This window comes from Leucoraja erinacea, chromosome 29 (genome assembly GCF_028641065.1).
Source record: "Leucoraja erinacea ecotype New England chromosome 29, Leri_hhj_1, whole genome shotgun sequence".
Classification (NCBI taxonomy): domain Eukaryota; kingdom Metazoa; phylum Chordata; class Chondrichthyes; order Rajiformes; family Rajidae; genus Leucoraja; species Leucoraja erinaceus.
This window is the reverse complement of record NC_073405.1, coordinates 5,921,591-5,943,949: the sequence shown is the minus strand read 5'-3', so window position 1 is coordinate 5,943,949 and position 22,359 is coordinate 5,921,591. Positions and strand designations below refer to the sequence as shown.

Below are 22,359 nucleotides of genomic sequence, written 5' to 3'. Positions count from 1 at the left end.
GAATCATCCCACCACAACCAGAGAGCAGTGTTGAACCACTATCTACCTCTTTGGTGACCCTGGGACTATCCTTGATCGGACTTTGCTGGCTTTACCTTGCGCTAAACGTGATTCACTTATCACTGTAAATGGCCCAATTGTAATCATGTATTGTCTTTCCGCTGACTGGATAGCACACAACAAAGGTTTTTCACTGTATCTCGGTACACGTGACAACAAACTAAACGGTTTGTGTAACTCGATCTAAGGAAGTAGTATATAAAGTTTTTATGGTATTCCAGTTTCTGGGGTGTGTCACTTTTCCCCCAAGATTATTTTAATACCAATAAAATGGAACAAACATAGAAACCAATACCTCGCTGATCATCCAACTCAGTATCCTGTACCTGCCTTCTCTCCATACCCCCTGATCCCTTTAGCCACAAGGGCCACATCTAACTCCCTCTTAAATATAGCTAATGAACTGGCCTCAACTACCTTCTGTGGCAGAGAATTCCACAGATTCACCAGTCTCTGTGTGAAAAATGATTTTCTCATCTCGGTCCTAAAAAACTTCCCCCTTAAATATAGAGAATTATCCTTAAACTGTGACCCCTTGTTCTGGGCTTCCCCGACATCGGGAACAATCTTCCTGCATCCAGCCTGTCCAACCCCTTAAGAATTTTGTAAGTTTCTATAAGATCCTCCCTCAATCTTCTAAATTCTAGCGAGTACAAGCCGAGTACAAGGTACACAAAAAAGCTGGAGAAACTCAGCGGGTGCAGCAGCATCTATGGAGCGAAGGAAATGGGCAACGTTTCGGGCCGAAACCCTTCTTCAGACTGATCGGGGGCGGGGACCAGAAAGGAAAAAGGAGGAGGAGCCTGAAGGCTGGGGGATGGGAGACAGCAGGGGGACTGAGGAAGGGGAGGAGACAGCAAGGACTAACAAAATTATTTGTACAATTACTTGTACAAGCCGAGTACAAGTAGGAAGACATCTTATTCACATCATAAGGGAATGAAACTTACCCATAGCGCCTGTTTCACTGTATTGTTCACTGCCGAGCCCAGTATCATAACTTCTCTCAGAATCACTGTCATCCTAGCAATATTAAGAAAACAACAAATAGTCAAGAACTGAAGTCAGTCTGTATAATTATTTTGATCAGTGCAATACTTTAGTTTAGAGATACAGTGAGGAAACTGGTCCTTCACCCATCGAGTCATTGGCTCCAGGGGCCCTGGTTTCCTCCCGCACTCCAGGTTTGCAGGTTAATTGGCTTCTGTAAATTGACACGTGCGTGGATAGAACTAGTGTACAGGCGATCGATAGTCGGCGTGGACTCGGTGGGCCGAAAGGCCTGTTTCCAAGCTGTATCTCAAAACTAAACTCCAGAAAAACAAGCTATGCAGGAGGCTGCACTAACATGTTGCACAACAGAAAGGCTGAAAAAGCAATCACTCCTATCCCGACTCATTCTTTCCCGGGAACTTTAGACTATAGAGACACAGCATGGAAACCGGCCCTTCGGCCCACTGAGTCCACGGCGATCCCCGCGTACACTAACATTATCCTGCGCACTAGGGACGATTTACAAGCTAATTAACCTAGAAACTTGAATGTCGTTGGAGTGCGGGAGGAAACCGGAGTACCCGGAGAAAACCCACGTGGTCACAGAGAATGTACAAACTCCATACAGACAGCACCCGTGGTCAGAATCGAACCCGGGTCCCTGGTGCTGTAAGGCAGCTACGCCACTGGACGGACCTCAATACTAAGCAACTCCTCACCTCTTTTGATCTGATGACGTTCACTCCTCTCTACGATTTACAAGCTTTCAAAATGAAACAATCAATCAATTAATACTTAATATATCCAATATTTTGTCATCTTATTGCAGCCACTTGATTCTTGATGATGGCCTTTACTGTGGGCCTTGACTATCTATGATGGCGGACAGAAAGCGATGTATAAAAGCCCAATATCTGTGGTACCTTTCTCATACCGATGGTGGTGCTACTGGAGCTCGCTGGTGTAGTCTTGTCGTGTTCTTTTTTCACCAACGTCAAATAATATCCCGTTCCCAAATGGTTTTTGAGGAAGAGTGAAGATCCACAACAGCAGAGCTTTCCCTGGGAGATGATGGCAATTCTGTCCCCAAGGAGATCGGCTTCATCCATGTAATGGGTAGACAATATAATGGTGCGGCCTGCAGAGTCACAAATCACAAATGACACTTGGGAAGGCCGTGTTAATCATCACAGTTGCAGCGTAATCCAAAAACCAATTATTGGTCTATGACGAGTTAGTTTTGTACAAGATGAGATAAGTTTAGAACTTAGATAAGTTGTAAAAATTAGTCACAGAGTCAAACATAGTGGACATAGGCCCTTCGGCCCAAATTTCACCGTTTGACCCATATCCCTCTAAACCTGTCCTATCCATGCACCTCTTCAAAAGTTTCTTAAATGTTGCGATGCTACACGCCTTAACTACCTCCTTAGGCACCTTGTTGCATACACCCACCACTGTGTGAAAAATTCCTATTCATACTTTCCTCCCTCACGTTAAAGCTATGTCTGCTGGTTCTTGATTCCACCTACTCTGGGCAAGAGACTCTGTGCGTCTACCCGATCTATTCCTCTCATGGTTTTGTACACCCTGCTATAAGATCGTCCCCTCATCCTCCTCCTACACTGCAAGGAATAGATTCCCAGCCTGCTTAAACTCTCCCCATAGCTCAGGCCCTCGAGTCCCGGCAACATCCTCGTACATCCTCCCCGCACCCTTTACATCTTGAATTGATGAGAGGCGATAGTGAAGAGGAAACAAACGAGCGGGTATTCCTAAGATAGACACCAAATGCTGGAGTAACTCAGCGGGTCAGATCGCATCTCTGGAGAATAGGAATAGGTGACGTTTCAGGTCAAGACCCTTCTTCAGAGTCGGGGAAACAGAAAGGAGAGATATAGCCGGTGATGCAGAAAGATATGCAAAATGGGAATGATGATAAAGGGAACAGTCTAGTTGCAACTCTGTAGGAAGGAACTGCAGATGCTGGTTTACACTGAAAATAGACACTAAATGCTGGAGTAACTCAGCGGGACAGGCAGCATCTCTGGATAGAAGGAAACAGTGACTTTTCGGGCCGAGACCCTTCTTCAGACTCAGGGGAGAGGGAGGCATCGAGATAAGGAAGGATAAGGCGTGAAAACGAGAGATCTATTCTACATTTCCCTCGATCCACATCTAATTTGATATCTTGTTTTCACACCTTACACCTCCTTATCTCTGTCTCGCTGTCCCCCAACTCTGTCTGAAGAAGGGTCTCGACCCGAAATGTCACCCATCCCTTCCCTCCAGAGATGCTGCCTGTCCCGCTGAGTTACTCTAGCTTTTTTGTGTGCGTGTGTGCGTGTGTGTGTGCGCGTGTGCGTGTGTGCGCGTTTGTGTGTGTGTGTGTGTGTGTGTGTGTGTGTGCGCGCGCGTGCGTGCGTGAGTTTGTGCGCGCGTGTGTCTCTGCAACGCTCAAGTAGCGGCAGGTTCATTAGTCGAGTGCGATCGTGCGTGACCCACCTTTCCTGTACTTGAGCAAGAGTTCCCATATTCCTCGCCGTGAATACGGGTCAACGCCAGCGGTCGGCTCATCCAAAATGACAACCTTAGACCCGCCAACAAACGCGATGGCGACGGATAGCTTCCGCTGCATGCCGCCTGAGGGCAAAGGCACAGAGAGAGATCATTGACACGCTCGCCGTCAGGGAGCTCGTACTCTGGGAGAAAGGGAGGAACGGAGTTCTCACCCGAGAGGTTCTTGGTTTGTTCTTGCCGTTTGTGCTCTAAGCCCACGTCGGCGATCATCAGCTTTACTTCTTCATTCACCTCTTCCTCCGTCAGGCCCTTCAGTCTCCCGTAAAACCAGATGTGCTCCTCCACGGTGAGTCTAAGCAAAACGCCAGCAATTATAAACAGTAGGTGACTGAAAGATTGGTGAACGCCAGCATTCCTCTTCCACTGGCCTTTTACAGATCAGGTTTGAAATGGGGAGCAAGAGACACTGGGGAAACAAACCTCTTCCACAGGCAACAATGGACCATTGTGGGCTCCACCTTCCCCTCCCTCTTCCTAGTTCTCCAACCAGTCTGACTGTCCCCTAATTAAAGTATTTCTCTGTATGCTTCTTTGGCAGCTTCTCCTAGCTAACAATGATCTATTCTATATTATCCTTGAACCTCATCTCCTTTGATGTCTTGTTTACACATCTGACCCTTCCTTATCTCTGTCTCCCTTTTCCCTGATTCTCAGTCTGTGCACAACCTAGCAAATGCGAAACGTATGCAATGGAGACAACAGGAATTATTAGTGTGGTCCTTCACAAGCAACACCTTTGTGCAGTGGGTTCGGCTTGCCTCTATGTTCATTGACAGTCCATGTTGTTGAAGAAACTGCTTTCCATGTGCAAGAGAGGTGGTTTGACTTTACTTTAGACTTGAGGTACAGTACAGTGCCCTTAGACCCACCGAGTCCACACTGGGGGACAATTTTACCGGAGCCAATTAACCTACAAACCTGTACGTCTTTGAAGTGTGGGAGGAAACCGTAAATCCACGTGGTCATGGGGATAACGTACAAACTCCGTACAGACAGCACCCGTAGTCGGGATCGAACCCTGGTCTCCGGCGCTGTAAGCACTGTACTGTATTGCCACCGTGCCATGATGAAAGTGTCCATATTACAGAGATACTTACATGTCAAAAAGCACGTTGTGCTGTGGACATATCCCCAGGGACTTTCGGATGGTATCCATCTCGGTGAAGATATTTTTGCCCAGAATATATGCTGTCCCAGAGGTGGGTGGGAACAAACCAGTCAGGATGGACCTTGTGGAAAATAACAAACAGAGTTTCAAACTATAATGGAAACATCATTGTAAAAAGATGCTTAAAACTGAAACTGCATACCAGGTACAGGGCTACCGTCTACATTTCTCAAATATCAGGCAGGCTAGATAGGTTTTGGGTGAGCTTGTGAGCTTTATTTGAGCAGGCCTGCTGCGGGAGACGCCTGCCGGTGGGCCGCGGAGAGGCAGAGGCGGGAGCCTCGCTGGTCGTAGTATGGGGCCGACAGTGTTGACGGGGCCTGGGGTTGGCGGGACCTGCGGCTGGGGCCTGGGTCAGCGGGACCTGCGGCTGGGGCCTGGCTCGACGGGGCCTGCAGCTGGGGCCTGGCTCGGCAGGAACAGCAGCTGGGGCCTGGCTCGGCAGGGCCCGCGGCTGGGTCCTGGGTCGGCGGGGCCTGGGGCGGGGCCTGCGGCTGGGGCCTGGCTCGGCGGGGCCTGCAGCTGGGGCCTGGCTCGGCGGGGCCTGCAGCTAGGGCCTGGCTCGGCGGGGCCTGCCTCGGCGGGGCCTGCAGCTGGGGCCTGCGGCTGGGGCCTGGCTCGGCGCCACGGAGGCTTCCGGAGTGGCCCCAGCAGCGTTAGTGGAGAGGTCGGTGCGGTGGTCGATGATGACATTGACTGACGGACGAGTACAGAAGGACCACGTGGGAGTGTGGACGTCGCTGCTGGGAGAAGGAACAATGGAGGTGACGCCTGTTTGGTCGCCCAAAGAGTCGTAGCTTTTTCTGGTCGCCGCTGGATTTTCAACATGTTGAAGGTTTTCGGCAACCTGCTGCGACTATGACGGGTGCCGGCAGTCGCCGAAAAAATTGCATAAGTGGGACAGGCCCTTTAAGCTCTTTGATGATATAGCCGGGGTAATAATTCAAAAATAAATAGTTGGGGAGGAGGGATAGATTCAGAGATATTAGAAACACTAACTCTCCCTCCCATTCCCACAATGACCTTTCCGTCCTGGGCCTCCTCCACTGTCAGAGTGAGGCCCAGCGCAAATTGGAGGAACAGCACCTCATATTTCACCTGCGCAGTTTACACCCCAACGGCATGAATATTGACTTCTCTAACTTCAAGTAACCCCGCGATCCCTCTCTCTCTCCATCCCTCTCCCACCCTAGTCATCCTGCTAGTTACACTGCTCTCATCCATATATCCCTTCGTTATCACCTCTTCCACAGCCAACAATGGACCATTGTGGGCTCCCCCTTCCTAGTTCTACAACCAGTCTGACTGCCCCCTGATTAAAGTTTTTCTCTGTATGCTTCTTTGTCACCTTCTCCTAGCTAACAATGATCTATTCTACATTTTCCTTGAACCTCATCTCCTTTGATGTCTTGTTTTCACATCTGACCCTTCCTTATCTCTGTGTCTCCCTCTTTCCTGATTTTCAGTCTGTGGAAGGGTCTCGACCCGAAACGTCACCTATTCCTTCTATCCAGAGATGCTGCCTGTCCCGCTGAGGTACTCCAGCATTTTGTAGCTACCTTCGGTAGAAACAACAGCACCATTGTAGGCCAGAAAACTCCCATTAATGCTTATGCACCCATCAAACATGCTTACATGGTAGTTGTTTTCCCAGCTCCATTGTGGCCAAGGAATGAAGTGATTTGCCCTTCATAGAAATTGAGGCTAAGTCCATTAACAGCCACCTTCTTGCCTTTCCCGTAAACCTTCACGAGCCTCTGGATGGACACGCCCAATGTGAGGTGAGTTGGCTCCTTCTCCAGGTGGACTGAAAAATGCACACAAGCATTAAAAACCATTCACAGCCTCGAGTTATCGTCATGTCAGCAAAGTAACAAACACGAAGAACTGAGCTGAAGGACTCAGGAAATTTGTAGGAAGGAACTGCAGATGTTGGCTTACACCGAAAATAAGACACAAAATGCTGGAGTGACTCAGCAGGTCAGGCAGCATCTCTGGATAGAAGGAATGGGTGACGTTTCGGGTCGAGACCCTTCTTCATACTGCAGTCTGAGTAAAAGGGCCTGCCCCACTTTCACGACCTAATTCACGACCTCTGCCGAGTTTGCCCTTGACTCCTACTCGCAGCATGGTCGTCACGAGGTCGTAGGAGGTTGTAGGCAGGTCATGGTGCTCGTGGCATCAAGTAGGTCGGGGCGTTTTTCTAGCCTGATGAAAAATGTCCACGAGTGAAAAAGGTTGTGAATTAGGTTGTGAAAGTGGGACAGGCCCTTTACTCCAGCATCGAGTCTACCTCCAATTGTTCAGTTCATCTCCAGGTCGAAGAATAGCTGGTAGACTTCCTTCATTGTGCATGTGACATGACACCTTTATGGCACTGTCCCACGGTACGAGTTCATTCCAAGAGTTCTCCCGAGTTTGCCCTGATTTTGAAATCGGAGATTTACGGCAATGGCCGCTCGTCAGTACTCGTGGCTCTCGTGGACATTTTTCAACATGTTGAAAAATCTTCACTAGTCTTCCTGAGGTTACCTGCCGTTAGCGTTACGAGCCGCTAAGAGACGTTCCTGAGCTCCGACGTACCCATTACGTTCATTCTCCGTGCTTACCACGAGTTTGATTTTTTCAAACTCGGGAGAGCTCTTCGAATGAACTCGTAGCGTGGGACAGGGCCATAAGTTTTGTTTACGAATGGAAACGAGCCCTTTGGTCCAAAGTAGATCACCTGCACACTAGGACAGGGCCATAAGCCTGCCGTCTCTTGAGGAAACCGGGAGCACTCGAATGGAAACGTACCCTCCGTACAGACCGCACCCGTTGGATCGAAAGTCTCTGGCGCCCCGCCAACCGCCAAAGATCATCCCTGTCCCCTCTTCACACTGGATAGGTTCCATCACACTGATTCTACTTTGACCATGCCGACTGAGTGCGCTACGATACAAGGGCAACGTTGCCCTGTGGCGGCACCTGATAGCAACCCCAGGTCACAACGAACCATCGGCTCTCTTAGTGGGGGAGGCATGAGTCACGCGGTCGGTATCTGAGTTGTTACTTAAGGCCGGGCAAGTGAGGAGTAGGGAGCTGTATGCAGAAGAATAAACACGTCTAGAGCACACAACTAGTGTCCAACTAGTTTTTGGCTGGACTCCTGCCAGTCCCCGCCACAATTGGTGACCCCGACATGATCTGAACATGCAGCCTTCTAATCTGGAGTCAGAAGCCCGTGATTATCTCTGGACAAACCAGTAGTCACAAAGAAGGACCCAGCATGGGGGACGCCGAGAGAACAAAGAGGGGCCACTGGGGACTACATTGAACACTTTGTAACTAAGTCGGTGCCCTTTACGCGGTGACTCTTTGCATATGTTTTGTGTGGTGTACAAAACAAAGAACGTTACTGTGACATGTCACATGGGATAGCAGAGTTACAATCAAAGATCCTATAGCGAGCAAGATAGTCCACTCGACGAAAAAGACGTAGTACGGTCATGGGCAGATTCATGGGTAATTTTCCGCCCCATTTCTGTAACCGGCTTCCGTCTCCGCACCAAAGATCCCGTAGCGGAGCAAAGATACTAGTGCGGAGACGGAAGCCGGTTACGGAAACATCCTGGTAAAAATAAAAGTTCTTTGGTAAAAATCTTCAGAATTTTAATTTATTAAAACATTGTTCCCCCGCAACGTTGATTACACTGCGAGTCGGGTCGGGTCGGGTCGACTCGGGTTACGGAAATGGATGAAAAAAAGGCCCACGTTCCGCTCCGTTGCGTACTACACGTCAGCCCATTGCATGCAGCAGGAGTGGTCTATCTTGCTCCGCTATAGGATCTTTGGTAACAATCAATCTAGCAAGACATTGGTAGCAAGTTTCCAAATGCTTCATCTGGAACAAATCCTCCAGTAGCGTTTGAAAGACAGATTTAAACTCCGTTGCATTATTGTCCTGAATATAAACAGTACACGTGACAAAATAACCAGAAAGGAATGTTTGATTTTCATACTCATCAAAATACACAAAAGCTTAACAAATCGGGAGTACTAGATCTGAACCAAATTCGTTCTGAAGCTTCCACCTTTTTTGGTGTTTCCATTATCAGTATGTTGCGATGGAATCTCATCGGAGTAGAGCTCTCCACACCAGTAACTGCGCAGGATGGGGAAATACCAGGGTTTGGGGACTCCGTATTGTCCTGCAAACAACATCAATAATGTTACCAGAACCTGCCATCACACATTAGTAACTCTTAATTAACACAACTCGCATAACTCTTGTACTTAGAGTTGCTGCCTTACAGCGCTGGAGACCCGGGTTCGATCCCGACTATGGGTGCTGTCTGTACGGAGTTTGTACGTTCTCCCCGTGACCGGGTGGGTTTCCTCCCACAGTCCAAAGACGTGCAGGTTTGTCGGTCAATTGTGTAAATTGTCCCTGGTGTATTATAGTGTTAGTGTGGGGGGGGATAGCTGGTCAGTGTGGACTCAGTGGGCCTCAGAGCCTGTTTCTGTGCTTTATCTCCAAATTAAACCCTCACCCAGCATGCATCTCCCAACAATACTCAACAGTCGAATCCTGAATGATTTGTCATTGCTTCTAGCCTGTGGTATTCCAGGGACTAGAAACTACAGCAATGTCTCCAGAATGTGATGCTCCAGCTACTCAATTCTGCAGCAACTGAACTTGGGAGATCCTGATCTGCTGAGCTCAATGCTGAGTGCCACAGAATGCTTCTTGAACTGAACAAAGAGAAGGTTTTATTTTTATTTTCAGGACATTAATAATGGAATCTGTTTATAAATATATAATTAGTTTATCTAACCTCACTTCAGTCAAAGGATGTGTAGGAAGGAATTACAGACGCTGGTTTGCACAAAAGACCTCCGCTAGATAGCTTCATCCCCAGAGTTATAGCTGCTCTGAACCGGCCCTGCTGAGTGCCCCCCCCCCCACGAACTGTCTCCCTCGGATGGTCACGTTGCACATCGACCCGGCACAGACACATTTGCACTTTATACTGTTTTACTGTTTTTTTTTTTTTTAAATCATGTTTCTCTGGGTATCTAAATTTTTAGTTAATTAAGTTATGACATCGGATGGAAGCTGCATACCAAATCTCGTTGCACCCATGTGCAATGACAATAAAAGATATTATTATTATTATTAAGACAGACACAGAATGCTGGAGTAACTCAGCGGGACAGGCAGCGTCTCAGGATAGAAGGAACGGATGACGTTTTCGAGTCGAGACATGGGTCGAGATGATCAGCCATGATCACATTGAATGGCGGTGCTGGCTCGAAGGGCCGAATGGCCTACTCCTGCACCTATTGTCTATTGAGGCCCTTCTTCAGACTGAGTCAAGGGATTATTTGCATTGCACTGTGGACATAATAAACTTGATGAAACGATGATTTACCTGGAAACACGGCTTCGATGTACCAGGTGGCAACGCCATAGAGGACAGCGTCAAACAGCATTAGGATGATAGAGGTAATGAAATTGTAAGCATCATCTTCCACTGGGCTGGAAACAAGGTTAAACCACTGTATACCAATTCCTTGTTCTTCGTAGAGAGAAAAATATTCACATCCAAAACCAAATGCAACTGGCGACAAAAGGCTCTGTGATCAAAGACACGAGAGATTTCAGAAATAACGTCATGTTATAAAGCAAGCTAAACAGTGTCACTATTTTCTTTCATGCGAACGTTGGGACAAAAAGTGACATTTGTTGATTTTTAGCATTTTGTGTTAACTACATTAAATTTTCTCACATTTATGAGTAAATTTTTATTTTGCATTTCAAATTTTCCGATGTCGATTTGTGAACTCCAAAACGGTGGATTTTGTCACGACTAGAACATAGAAAATAGAAAATGCAGGAGTAGAGGCCATTCGGCCCTTCGAGCCTGCACCGCCATTCAATATGATCATGGCTGATCATCCAACTCAGTATCCTGTACCTGCCTTCTCTCCATACCCCCTGATCCCTTTAGCCACAAGGGCCACATCTAACTCCCTCTTAAATATAGCCAATGAACTGGGCCTCAACTACCTTCTGTGGCAGAGAATTCCACAAATTCACCACTCTGTGTTCTCGGTCCTAAAAGATTTCCCCCTTATCCTTAAACTGTGACCCCCTTCATCGGGAACAATCTTCCTGCATCTAGCCTGTCCAACCCCTTAAGAATTTTGTAAGTTTCTATAAGATCCCGCCCCTCAATCTTCTAAATTCTAGAGAGTATAAACCAAGTCTATCCAGTCTTTCTTCATATGAAATCCTGACATCCCAGGAATCAGTCAGGTGAACCTTCTCTGTACTCCCTCTATGGCAAGAATGTCCTTCCTCAGATTAGGAGACCAAAACTGTACGCAATACTCCAGGTGTGGTCTCCATACTCCCTGATCCCATTAGCCACAAGGGCCACATCTAACTCCCTCTTAAATATAGCCAATGAACTGTGGCCTCAACTACCTTCTTGTGGCAGAGAGTTCCAGAGATTCACTACTCTCTGTGTGGTGAATCTCTGGCTGTAACTGGGCAATACACCGTCCCGATTTCATTCCTATCAGCAGTAAAAAGTGCCGGGCTAATCACGAGGCTTCAGGAAAGGATGGAATCTGTGCTAATGCTGTGTTTGTGCCCCCACACATTTCAACACCCTCTCACTCATTGTTTATTCCAGTGCCGTGATCACACTTCTCTCTCTGCCACTTTTCCAGCAGGACGTCTATAGTTTCCCAAAGCTTCCCCACCTCTCGTCCAATATTTGCATCATCTGCTTCTTCCTGCACTCAGTAAAAGGCTATTTCCTTGCCACTCATAAATGGATGAATAAATATGAAGGGAGCTCGCATTGATGGAAACTCATTACCATCTTATTCCCATTTCAAAGGAGTCATATCATGTATTATTCATCGAGGGTTAGGCAAGGTTCTGTTTACATAATCACCATATTTACTGCACGCTCAGTGCTAGGGATATAAGCAGCTTGTGGGCGAATCCTGTGGTTAATAAGTCACTGCCCCCAAGTCTTGGACCCGAACTTGACATTGGGCAACCTCTGCCTGCGCTTGGGTGGCAATAGATGGTTTGAGCGTTTGTCTTCACTGGGCCTTAACTCAAGGGAGTTTAGAAGGATGAGGGGGAACCTCATTGAAACTTATCAAATAGTGAAAGGCTTAGACAGACTGGATGATGTTTCCACTAGTGGGAGAGTCTAGGACCAGAGTCATAGCAGAATTAAAGGACGTTCCTTTAGGAAGGCGATGACGAAAAATGTCTTTAGTCAGAGGGTGGTGAATCAGTGGAATTCATTGCCACAGAAGGCTGTGGACACCAAATCAATGGATATTGTTTAAGGCAGAGATTGATGGATTTCGTTATTAGTACGGCTGTCAGGGGTTATAGGGAGAAGGCAGGAGAATGGGGTTGAGAGGGAAAGATACATCAGCCGTGATGGAATGGCGGAGTAGACTTGAAGGACCAAATGGCCTAATTCTGCTCCTATCACTCAGGAACTTATGAGCTTACTCCCAAAGCAAAGGGCTAGCTCACTCAATGGTCTCGGTCAGACATACATAATTATGTCTGAAACGTCATTAATCAAACATCATATTGTCCAGCCATTATAGCTTTTGACCTTTGCACCCTTCACCCCCTCCCCCCGCCCTGCCCCACAACTAAAGCAGTAGTATCTTGCTCAGAACATTACTTAAACCTCCTCCCTTGCTATTCATAGAAACATAGAAATTAGGTGCAGGAGTAGAGGCCATTCAGCCCTTCGAGCCTGCACCGCCATTCTATATGATCATGGCTGATCATCCAATTCAGTATCCTGTACCTGCCGTCTCTCCATACCCCCTGATCCCTTTAGCCACAAGGGCCACATCTAATTCTCTCTTAAATATAGCCAATGAACTGGCCTCAACCACCCTCTGTGACAGAGTATTCCACAGATTCACCACTCTCTGTGTGAAAAGTTTTTTTCTCATCTCGGTCCTAAAAGACTTCCCCCTCATCCTTAAACTGTGGCCCCTTGTCCTGGACTTCCCCAACATCGGGAACAATCTTCCTGCATCCAGCCTGTCCAACCCCTTAAGAATTTTGTAAGTTTCTATAAGATCCCCCCTCAATCTTCTAAATTCTAGCGAGTACAAGCCAGTCTATCCAGTCTTTCTTAATAAGAAAGTCCTGCCATCCCAGGATTCAAGTCCGGTGAACATTTGGTGAACACGGTATCAGATGGTCGAGGATCTTAGGGCAATGGCGCTGTTGGAACTCACTGCGAATATTCGGAGCGGGTAGGTGACGTGGTCCCTCCAGGCGACACACAGGACGTACGGAAGGTAGAGGGAGAAGTAGATGATCCCCCCGCAAGCCGCGGCTAGGTTCGCTCCGGAGAACAAGGTGCTGATCAGGAAACACTGCATGATGGTGGCGACGGCAAAGGTGGCGAGGAACACAAACACCACGGAAGGGTCACTGTACGGGAGAATCCCACCTTTCTGCAACAACACAAAACCATGAAGCTGAAAACACAATGCTTTGAACTGAACATCCAAGAGAGAGAGAGAGAGATGGCAGCCGGCGGTCGCACAGTGGTCGGCCTGCCTGCCCCTTTTCCGGGGTTACGTCCGTGCGCGCGTGTCCCTGGAGACGGAACACGCGGTGTCCACGGGGACTCTGGGGGCCTTCCGTGAACGCTGGTCACCGCGGGAGATCGAATGTATTGCGATAAAATTGTTCATATTTTAATATGATGTTCGTAAAATGCCAACATAGGCGTACTTTCATCATCATCATCATCATCATCCTTTTATTGTCATCGTGCAAAGCAACAATTGCACTGTGCAAAATGAGAAGACGTTTCCCAGGGAATACCGGAGCATTGCACATAAAAACTTAAATATTTCACGCATAAATATAAACGATTAAATAAATAAATAAAAATAAAACAATCCAGTTCCTGATAAAAAAAACAGTACGAATAGTTAAAAATGTGCAGGTAAAAAAAGCAACATTAAAATACAAGTAACAAAAAAAAAAGTCATAAAATGTCCAGTGGCCTGAGCCAGCGCCAGAGTTATTACTCAGTGCCAGTTATTAAATTGTCAGTGCAAAAGCAGCAGAATCAGGTGGAATGACAGTTTAGCAGCCTCACAGCCTGTGGAAGGAAGCTGCTTAGCAGTCTGGTAGTCCGGGCTTTGATGCTGCAGTATCTCTTTCCTGATGGCAGGAGATCCAGATGTGAGTGGAGTGGGTGCAGTCTGTCCTTTGCTATGCTCAGTGCTTTTTTTTGATCGTGTTACCACCTTGTATTTTTGTTTGTTCTGAATTTTGCATTTTGTATGGAAAAAAAAAAAAAAAGAGAGAGAGAGAGAAATATTATGTGTTTAAGAAGGAACTGCAGATGCTGGAAAATCGAAGGTACACAAAAAAGCTGGAGAAACTCAGCGGGTGCAGCAGCATCTATGGAGCGAAGGAAATAGGCAACGTTTTGGGCCGAAGAAGGGTTTCGGTCTGACGAAGGGTTTCGGACAGAAACGTTGCCTATTTCCTTCGCTCCATAGATGCTGCTGCACCCGCTGAGTTTCTCCAGCTTTTTTGTGTAACTTAGAGAAATAATATGATGTTTACAATTTTTTCGTTTCATCTGTGTGTGTGTGTGTAAGTACTCAGTGTGTGTAAGTACTCAGTTGAAATTACAAAAATGCTGGAGAAACGTCACCTATTCCTTCGCTCCATAGATGCTGCCTCGCCCGCTTATTTCCTCCAGCATTTTTGTCAACCTCCGATTTTTCCAGCATCTGCAGTTCTTTCTCCCACACAAAATGCTGGAGTAACTCAGTGGGACAGGCAGCATCTCTGGAGAGAAGGAATGGGCGACGTTGCGGGTTCGAGACCCTTCTTCAGACTGAGAGTCGGGGGAGAGGGAAACGAGTTTCGGAAGGGTGCAAGGTGTGAAAAGAACAGATCAAAGCAGAAGATGATCCAAGGAAATGTACAATGGTTCATTGTTGGATGAGGGGGAGGTGACAATGAGGCACACAGATAGTAAAATTAAACAGGAGCGCAGCGAAACTAGTAGAACTATGGTGGGGGAGGGACAGAGAGAGAGAGAGAGGGAAAGCAAGGGTTACTTGAGGTTAGATAAATCAATATTCCTATACAGAAATATTTTGATGAGATAGAAAGGAACTGCAGGTACTGGTTTACACCGAAGATAGACACAAAATGCTGGAGTAACTTAGTGGGACAGACAGCATTTCTGATATGTCCACCACATTTATCAGGGTGGGCAAGTCTGTGCATTGTTTATTCTGGTGCTAATCAATGAAGAAGGGTCTCGGCTCGCAACTTCACTCATTCCTTCTCTCCAGAGATGCTGCCTGTCCTGCCGAGTTACTCCAGCGTTTTGTGTCTATCCCCCTTGAGATCTTGTTCACCTCTCAAGATCACTATTAACTAATCCACAAATCTGAAGTGGGGCCCCTAACCCAAACTGTCCTCTGTCCATTTGCCTTCACAGATGCTGCCCGACCCACTGTTCCTCCAGCGCCTTTGGCTTCTCAAGATTCTATCATCAGTGGTCTCTCTCTCTCGTCTCCACAACCAATCCACGTTTAACTCATCAGACTAGAAAAATAATTTCATGGGAACACACCACACAGATGAATAGAAATCTACAGATCAAACCTCAGAGGGCGGTGGAGGCCGGCTCTCTGGATACTTTCAAGAGAGAGCTAGATAGGGCTCTTAAAGATAGCGGAGTCAGGGGATATGGGGAGAAGGCAGGAACGGGGTACTGATTGGGGATGATCAGCCATGATCACATTGAATGGTGCTGCTGGCTCGAAGGGCCGAATGGCCTACTCCTGCAACTATTGTCTATAATAGACAGACAAATACAGTTTAATTGCCTAACTACATTAAATATCTGATAAACATGAGGAAATAAATCTTAGCATGTCCCTTATTGGATTGTCCAACATGAAGAATGTGCAAATCGGAACATTTCAAAGGATGGTATTGATAACTAGTAATATAATGCAAAATGAAGATAAATAAAGGGGAAGGTTACTGCAAAAACTATTAAGTGCAATATTTAAAGATGGGAACCATTCCAAAGGCTGATTTTTTCCCCACTTACAATGGCCAGCAAGAGAAACTATCATTAACAATTAGAACTAATGCAATTTTTAAAATCTGAAAGTGAAATCTGATCTAAATGAACGTATGACATCATTAATTAGCAGATGAACAAACAAATATGCATAGACTTCCTCGCCCTAATGAACGTGACGTAAACATATCTTCAAGTAACCCTTGCAACCCTTTCTCTGCGTCCCTTCCCCTCTCAAGTCGTGTACTAGCTTCAAAGTCGTCGTGTTGAGTGTCATTGTCTGTAACTAGTCTAACAAATTGCCTTTGCGGTTGCAGCTCCTAGACTGTGGAACAGCATCCCCCTTCCCATCAGAACTGCCCCCTCCATCAACCCCTTGAAGTCGAGACTTAAAACTCATCTTTACTCTCAAGCCTTTCTTGACGTCCTCTGAGGGAGGGCTATATGTATGTATTTACGTATGTACTTGATCTATGAACCACTGTTGTATAACGTTAGCACCTCCACCAAGGTAAAGCACTTTGGTCAACGAGAGGTGTTTTTTTAAATGTGCTATAGAAATCAAATTGACTTCCAAATGGATCCCGACCCTAAATTAATAATGTTTAAGAAGGAACTGCAGATGCTGGAGAATCTAAGGTACACAAAAAAGCTGGAGTAACTCAGCGGGTGCAGCAGCATCTATGGAGCGAAGGAAATAGGCAACGTTTCGGGTCGAAACGTTGCCTATTTCCTTCGCTCCATAGATGCTGCTGCACCCGCTGAGTTTCTCCAGCTTTTTTGTGTACCTAAATTAATAATATTGGGCATATCAGAACAATACCTAAAACTCACAATAAATCAAAGAAATTTCCTTGATTACAGTATAATAATTGGGAAAAAATTGATATTAAAGTTTTGGAAAAACCAACCAACCCCCACAATCAAGATGTGGATTATGGAGATATCGGAGACCCTACATTTGGAAAAAATTAGATATGTCTTAATTGACAAACCAGAATTATTATTTAGAATATGGTCTCCATTTATAGATCACTTGACGGGTTAGATCGGACCGGCACAGAGGCCGGACTGAAGCCTGAACCCAGGACTAGATGAAGAGTTACGTTCTCTGACCTACGGACCTATCTCCCACGTTGTATTATTGATAGTTTGTCCTATTTTTCTAATTTCTTTCTTTCTTTCTTTCTTTCTTTTTCCTATCTATAAATATAAATAAATAATTAGAGGCAATGTTAATAGGCAACTGATAAAGGAGGATCCCAGCCAGCTACTTTTGTAACTGGGTCCCGGGAAACCTGGATATTTAATATGTAACCATTAAACAAACGGGGCGACAGATGGCGCAATGGGCTAACTGTTCGGCTGGCGACCGGAAGGCGGCCGGTTCGAATCCCGCTTGGAGTGCATACTGTCGTTGTGTCCTTGGGCAAGACACTTCACCCACCTTTGCCTGTGTGTGAATGTGTGTAAATGTGTGTGAGTGATTGGTGGTGGTCGGAGGGGCCATAGGCGCAGATTAGCAGCCACGCTCCCGTCAGTCTGCCCCAGGGCAGCTGTGGCTACAGAAGTAGCTCACCACCACCGAGTGTGACTCAGGAGTGAATGAATAATGCGATGTAAAGTGCCTTGAGTATTTAGAAAGGCGTTATATAAATCCCATCCATTATTATTATTATTATTATTAAAGTCTGTTACTGGTTTGGGTTATGATATGCAGATGCCTCTAATAAAACTTTATTTTAATAAATAAATAAATAAATAGCTAAAAGTGACTTGATCACATCGCAGCCATTTTACCTTCAGGATTAAAATGAGAAAGGCGGAGCTGATGAGGAAAGGGATGAAGCTGCTGATGAACCAGCTGATCCACAAGATCCCGTTGGTCAGCCCCATCATCTTCATCGTCTCCTTCAGCCGCGCCTCCTTCTCGTGCACCATCCCCTTGATTATCATCGCCACCGAGTAGATCCAGGCCAACGTCATGAAGAGTGGCAACGATCGGTTCAGGACTCGCAAGAAGCTGATTCCAAAGAAAAACCAAACGTCATCGACAATAGGCAACAGACAGTAGAGACCCTTCTTCAGACTGATCAAACGCCTTCCTCTACTAATATAGCATCTTCTCAACACAATCTCAAGATGTTTCCCATTTATGTTGCTGGTTTGGACGGTAGACAATAGACGCAGGAATAGGCCATTCGGCCCATCGAGTCAGCACCGCCATTCAATGTGATCATGGCTGATCATCCCCAATCAGTACCCCGTTCCAGCCCCTTCTCCCCATATCCCCCTGACTCCACTATCTTTAAGAGCCCTATCTAGCTCTCTCTTGAAAGCATCCAGAGAACCTGCCTCCACCGCCCTCTGAGGCAGAGAATTCCACAGACTCACCACTCTGTGTGAAAAAGTGTTTCCTCGTTTCCGTTCTAAATGGCTTACCCCTTATTCTTAAACTGTGCGTGGCCCCTGGTTCTGGGCTCCCCCAACATCGGGAACATGTTTCCTGCCTCTAGCGTGTTCAAACCCATAATAATCTTACATGTTTCAATAAGATCCCCTCTCATCCTTCTAAACACCAGAGTGTACAAGCCCAGCCGCTCCAATCTCTCAGCATATGACAGTCCCGCCATCCCGGGAAATAGAACAGCTTAATAGGTAGGAATTTTTAGTTCAGTTAACAGCGCGGAAAACAGGCTCCCACAGCGGCACTCCACACATGAGGGACAATTTACAATTATACCGACCCAATTAACTCACAACCCTGAAAAGAGACAATAATTGTTGGAGTAACACAGGCAGCATCTCTAGATAGAAGGAATGGGTGGCGTTTTGGGTGGAGACCCTTCTTCGGACTGCTCAGTCACCCATTCCTTCTCTCCAGAAATGCTGCCTGTCCCACTGAATTACTCCAGCATTTAGTGTCTAACCAGGATCTGCAGTTCCTTCCTACACATGCAAAGGGTGGTGGGTGCATGGAATGAGCTGCTGGATGAGGTAGCTGAGGCAGGTACTTTCACAGAGTTTAAGAAATATTTATGCAGGTACATGGATAGGACAGGTTTGAAGGGATATGGACCAAGCAGAGGCAAGTGAGACTAGTATAGCTGGGACATTGTTGGCCGGTGCGAGCAGGTTGGGCCGAAGGTCCTGTTTCCACACTGTATCACTCTATGACTATGCCTACTCATCCTAGTTAGAAAAACGTACATTCACAAATAAAGATCCCAGAAATGGAAGGGAAACTGTAACGTATCTAGCTTACCACTCTTAGTGTGCAAGGATGGAACTGCAGATGCTGGATTAAACTGAAGATAGACACACAAAACTGGAGTAACTCAGTGGGTCAGGCAGCATCTCTGGAGAAAAGTAATAGGCGACGTTTCGGGTCGAGACCCTTCTTCAGACTTATTACTCAGAGTCATAGAGTGTGAAAATAGGCCATTCGGCCCATCTTGCCCACACGGACTCACATGTCCCATCTACACTTGTCCCACCTGCCTGTGTTTGGCTCATATCCCTCTTAGTCTAAACCTATTCTATCCATGTACTTGTCCTATTAATCGCAATATTCTTAAATGTTGCGATAGTACCTGCCTCAACTGCCTCATCCAGCAGTTCATTCCATGCACCCACCACCCCTTGCGTGAAAAAGCTACCCCTCAGATTCCTATTAAATCTCTCCCCTTCACCTTACACCTATGCCCTCTGGTTCTCGATTCTCCCACTCTGGGCAGGAGGCTCTGTACATCCGCCCAATCTATTTCCCTCATGAATTCCCCACAATCACAACATTGTTTGAACAACCAGAAAGCTTTGTGCAGGGCACCCGACCACATTCCATCGTACCAATCCAGGTGTGGATGTCTGGAGGTCTCCAGGTGTGGATGGCCAGAGGTCTCCAGGTGTGGACGTCTTAGAACCGAATTAGAGCCGCATGCTAAGACACAGGACATCAATACAGAGTCTGGCCCACGCCTACCCAGCTTCAGGTCTCATACAAGGCCGATAAATCCCCAGGGCCAGATAGGCTGCATCCCAGAGTACTTAAGGAAGTAGCTCCAGAAATAGTGGATGCATTAGTAATAATCTTTCAAAACTCTTTAGATTCTGGAGTAGTTCCTGAAGATTGGCGGGTAGCAAACGTAACCCCACTTTTTAAGAAGGGAGGGAGAGAGAAAATGGGGAATTACAGACCAGTTAGTCTAACATCGGTAGTGGGGAAACTGCTAGAGTCAGTTATTAAAGATGGGATAGCAGCACATTTGGAAAGTGGTGAAATCATTGGACAAAGCCAGCATGATTTACGAAAGGTAAATCATGTCTGACGAATCTTATAGAATTTTTCGAGGATGTAACTAGTAGCGTGGATAGGGGAGAACCAGTGGATGTGGTGTATCTGGACTTCCAGAAGGCTTTCGACAAGGTCCCACATAAGAGATTAGTATACAAACTTAAAGCACAAGGCATTGGGGGTTCAGTATTGATGTGGATAGAGAACTGGCTGGCAAACAGGAAGCAAAGAGTAGGAGTAAACGGGTCCTTTTCACAATGGCAGGCAGTGACTAGTGGGGTACCCCAAGGCTCAGTACTGGGACCCCAGCTATTTACAATATATATTAATGATCTGGATGAGGGAATTGAAGGCAATATCTCAAAGTTTGCGGATGACACTAAGCTGGGGGGCAGTGTTAGCTGTGAGGAGGATGCTAGGAGACGGCAGGGTGACTTGGATAGGCTGGGTGAGTGGGCAAATGTTTGGCAGATGCAGTATAATGTGGATAAATGTGAGGTTATCCATTTTGGTGGCAAAAACAGGAAAGCAGACTATTATCTAAATGGTGGCCGATTGGGAAAGGGGGAGATGCAGCGAGACCTGGGTGTCATGGTACACCAGTCATTGAAGGTAGGCATGCAGGTGCAGCAGGCAGTAAAGAAAGCGAATGGTATGTTAGCTTTCATTGCAAAAGGATTTGAGTATAGGAGCAGAGAAGTTCTACTGCAGTTGTACAGGGTCTTGGTGAGACCACACCTGGAGTATTGCGTACAGTTTTGGTCTCCAAATCTGAGGAAGGACATTATTGCCATAGAGGGAGTGCAGAGACGGTTCACCAGACTGATTCCTGGGATGTCAGGACTGTCTTATGAAGAAAGACTGGATAGACTTGGTTTATACTGTCTAGAATTTAGAAGATTGAGAGGGGATCTTATAGAAACTTACAAAATTCTTAAGGGGTTGGACAGGCTAGATGCAGGAAGATTGTTCCCGATGTTAGGGAAGTCCAGGACAAGGGGTCACAGCTTAAGGATAAGGGGGAAATCCTTTAAAACCGAGATGAGAAGAACTTTTTTCACGCAGAGAGTGGTGAATCTCTGGATCTCTCTGCCACAGAGGGTAGTTGAGGCCACTTCATTGGCTATATTTAAGAGGGGGTTAGATGTGGCCCTTGTGGCTAAGGGGATCAGGGGGTATGGAGAGAAGGCAGGTACGGGATACTGAGTTGGATGATCAGCCATGATCATATTGAATGGCGGTGCAGGCTCGAAGGGCCGAATGGCCTACTCCTGCACCTCATTTCTATGTTTCTATGTTTCTATGTAAGTTCTACATGAGTAATTAGATCAGCATGAGGAATGGGAGCTCTCTGGGTCATGTCCCCTACAGTGAATGGTCGACCTTGCAGAAATCAGCAATTAAACCAGAGAAATTTCTGATTTAGTACTTCGTTAGCAGTGCATTTATTAACACATATGAGGTTGTAGAGTTATAGAGTCATATACAGCATGGAAACAGGCCCTTCAGCCCAACTTGCTCATGCCGACCAAGACAATTATAGAAACTCCTCTAGATTACCGAGACTTTGGGCCTCCTGCAGTACTCACACATCATCTACGTAGCACGGGTAAGGCATCTGCTGCAAATAAATCCCAGTCTTCTTGTCTTTCCCAGTGTGTACTCGAATAATTGCCTGCTCGACCAAGTCCTGGATGTAGACAAATCCTCCCCAAATGTAGCGCAGGTCATCAAATGGATCTGCGGCCGGCCCTGGGTCCCAAAACCTGTTGGGGCAAGACAGCAAAGAATGGTCATCTCAGTAAACCGAGCAACAAGTATTGTCACTGAGGAGGCATTTCTTCCCTGCCTGAGAAGATCGAGCAGTACTTGTTTCCCAGTTGCTCTGCCTTGCAGAAAAGGCATTTCAAAGATCCAAACACTACAGAACAATTCACCTATTCCCTTCATCCTGTATCTGTACACAGTGGATGGCTTGAATGAAATCATGTCTAGTTTAGAGATACAGCACGGAAACAGGCCCATCAGCCCACCGAGTCCGCGCCGACCAGCGATCCACGGACATTAACACTATCCTACACGGACCAGGGACGATTTACAAATTTACCAAGCAATTAACCTACAAACAGGTATGTCCGTGG

The 22,359-nt window shown here is 46.5% G+C and overlaps 1 protein-coding gene across 1 annotated transcript in view; it reads right to left on the bottom strand.

Moving 5' to 3' along the window:
- The window catches only part of LOC129711062 (phospholipid-transporting ATPase ABCA1-like), a 136,899-nt gene that overhangs the window by 46,135 nt on the left and 68,405 nt on the right, over positions 1 to 22,359 (bottom strand). The window contains exons 14-24 of the mRNA XM_055658424.1: positions 21,808 to 21,984; positions 17,725 to 17,947; positions 13,085 to 13,306; positions 10,216 to 10,420; positions 8,875 to 8,991; positions 6,437 to 6,608; positions 4,731 to 4,862; positions 3,786 to 3,925; positions 3,559 to 3,696; positions 1,977 to 2,191; positions 1,011 to 1,083 (exon numbers count right to left, since the gene is read on the bottom strand). Of these exons, the coding sequence (XP_055514399.1) occupies positions 1,011 to 1,083; positions 1,977 to 2,191; positions 3,559 to 3,696; positions 3,786 to 3,925; positions 4,731 to 4,862; positions 6,437 to 6,608; positions 8,875 to 8,991; positions 10,216 to 10,420; positions 13,085 to 13,306; positions 17,725 to 17,947; positions 21,808 to 21,984 (1,814 nt within the window). The remainder of the gene's footprint in view (positions 1 to 1,010; positions 1,084 to 1,976; positions 2,192 to 3,558; positions 3,697 to 3,785; positions 3,926 to 4,730; positions 4,863 to 6,436; positions 6,609 to 8,874; positions 8,992 to 10,215; positions 10,421 to 13,084; positions 13,307 to 17,724; positions 17,948 to 21,807; positions 21,985 to 22,359) is intronic.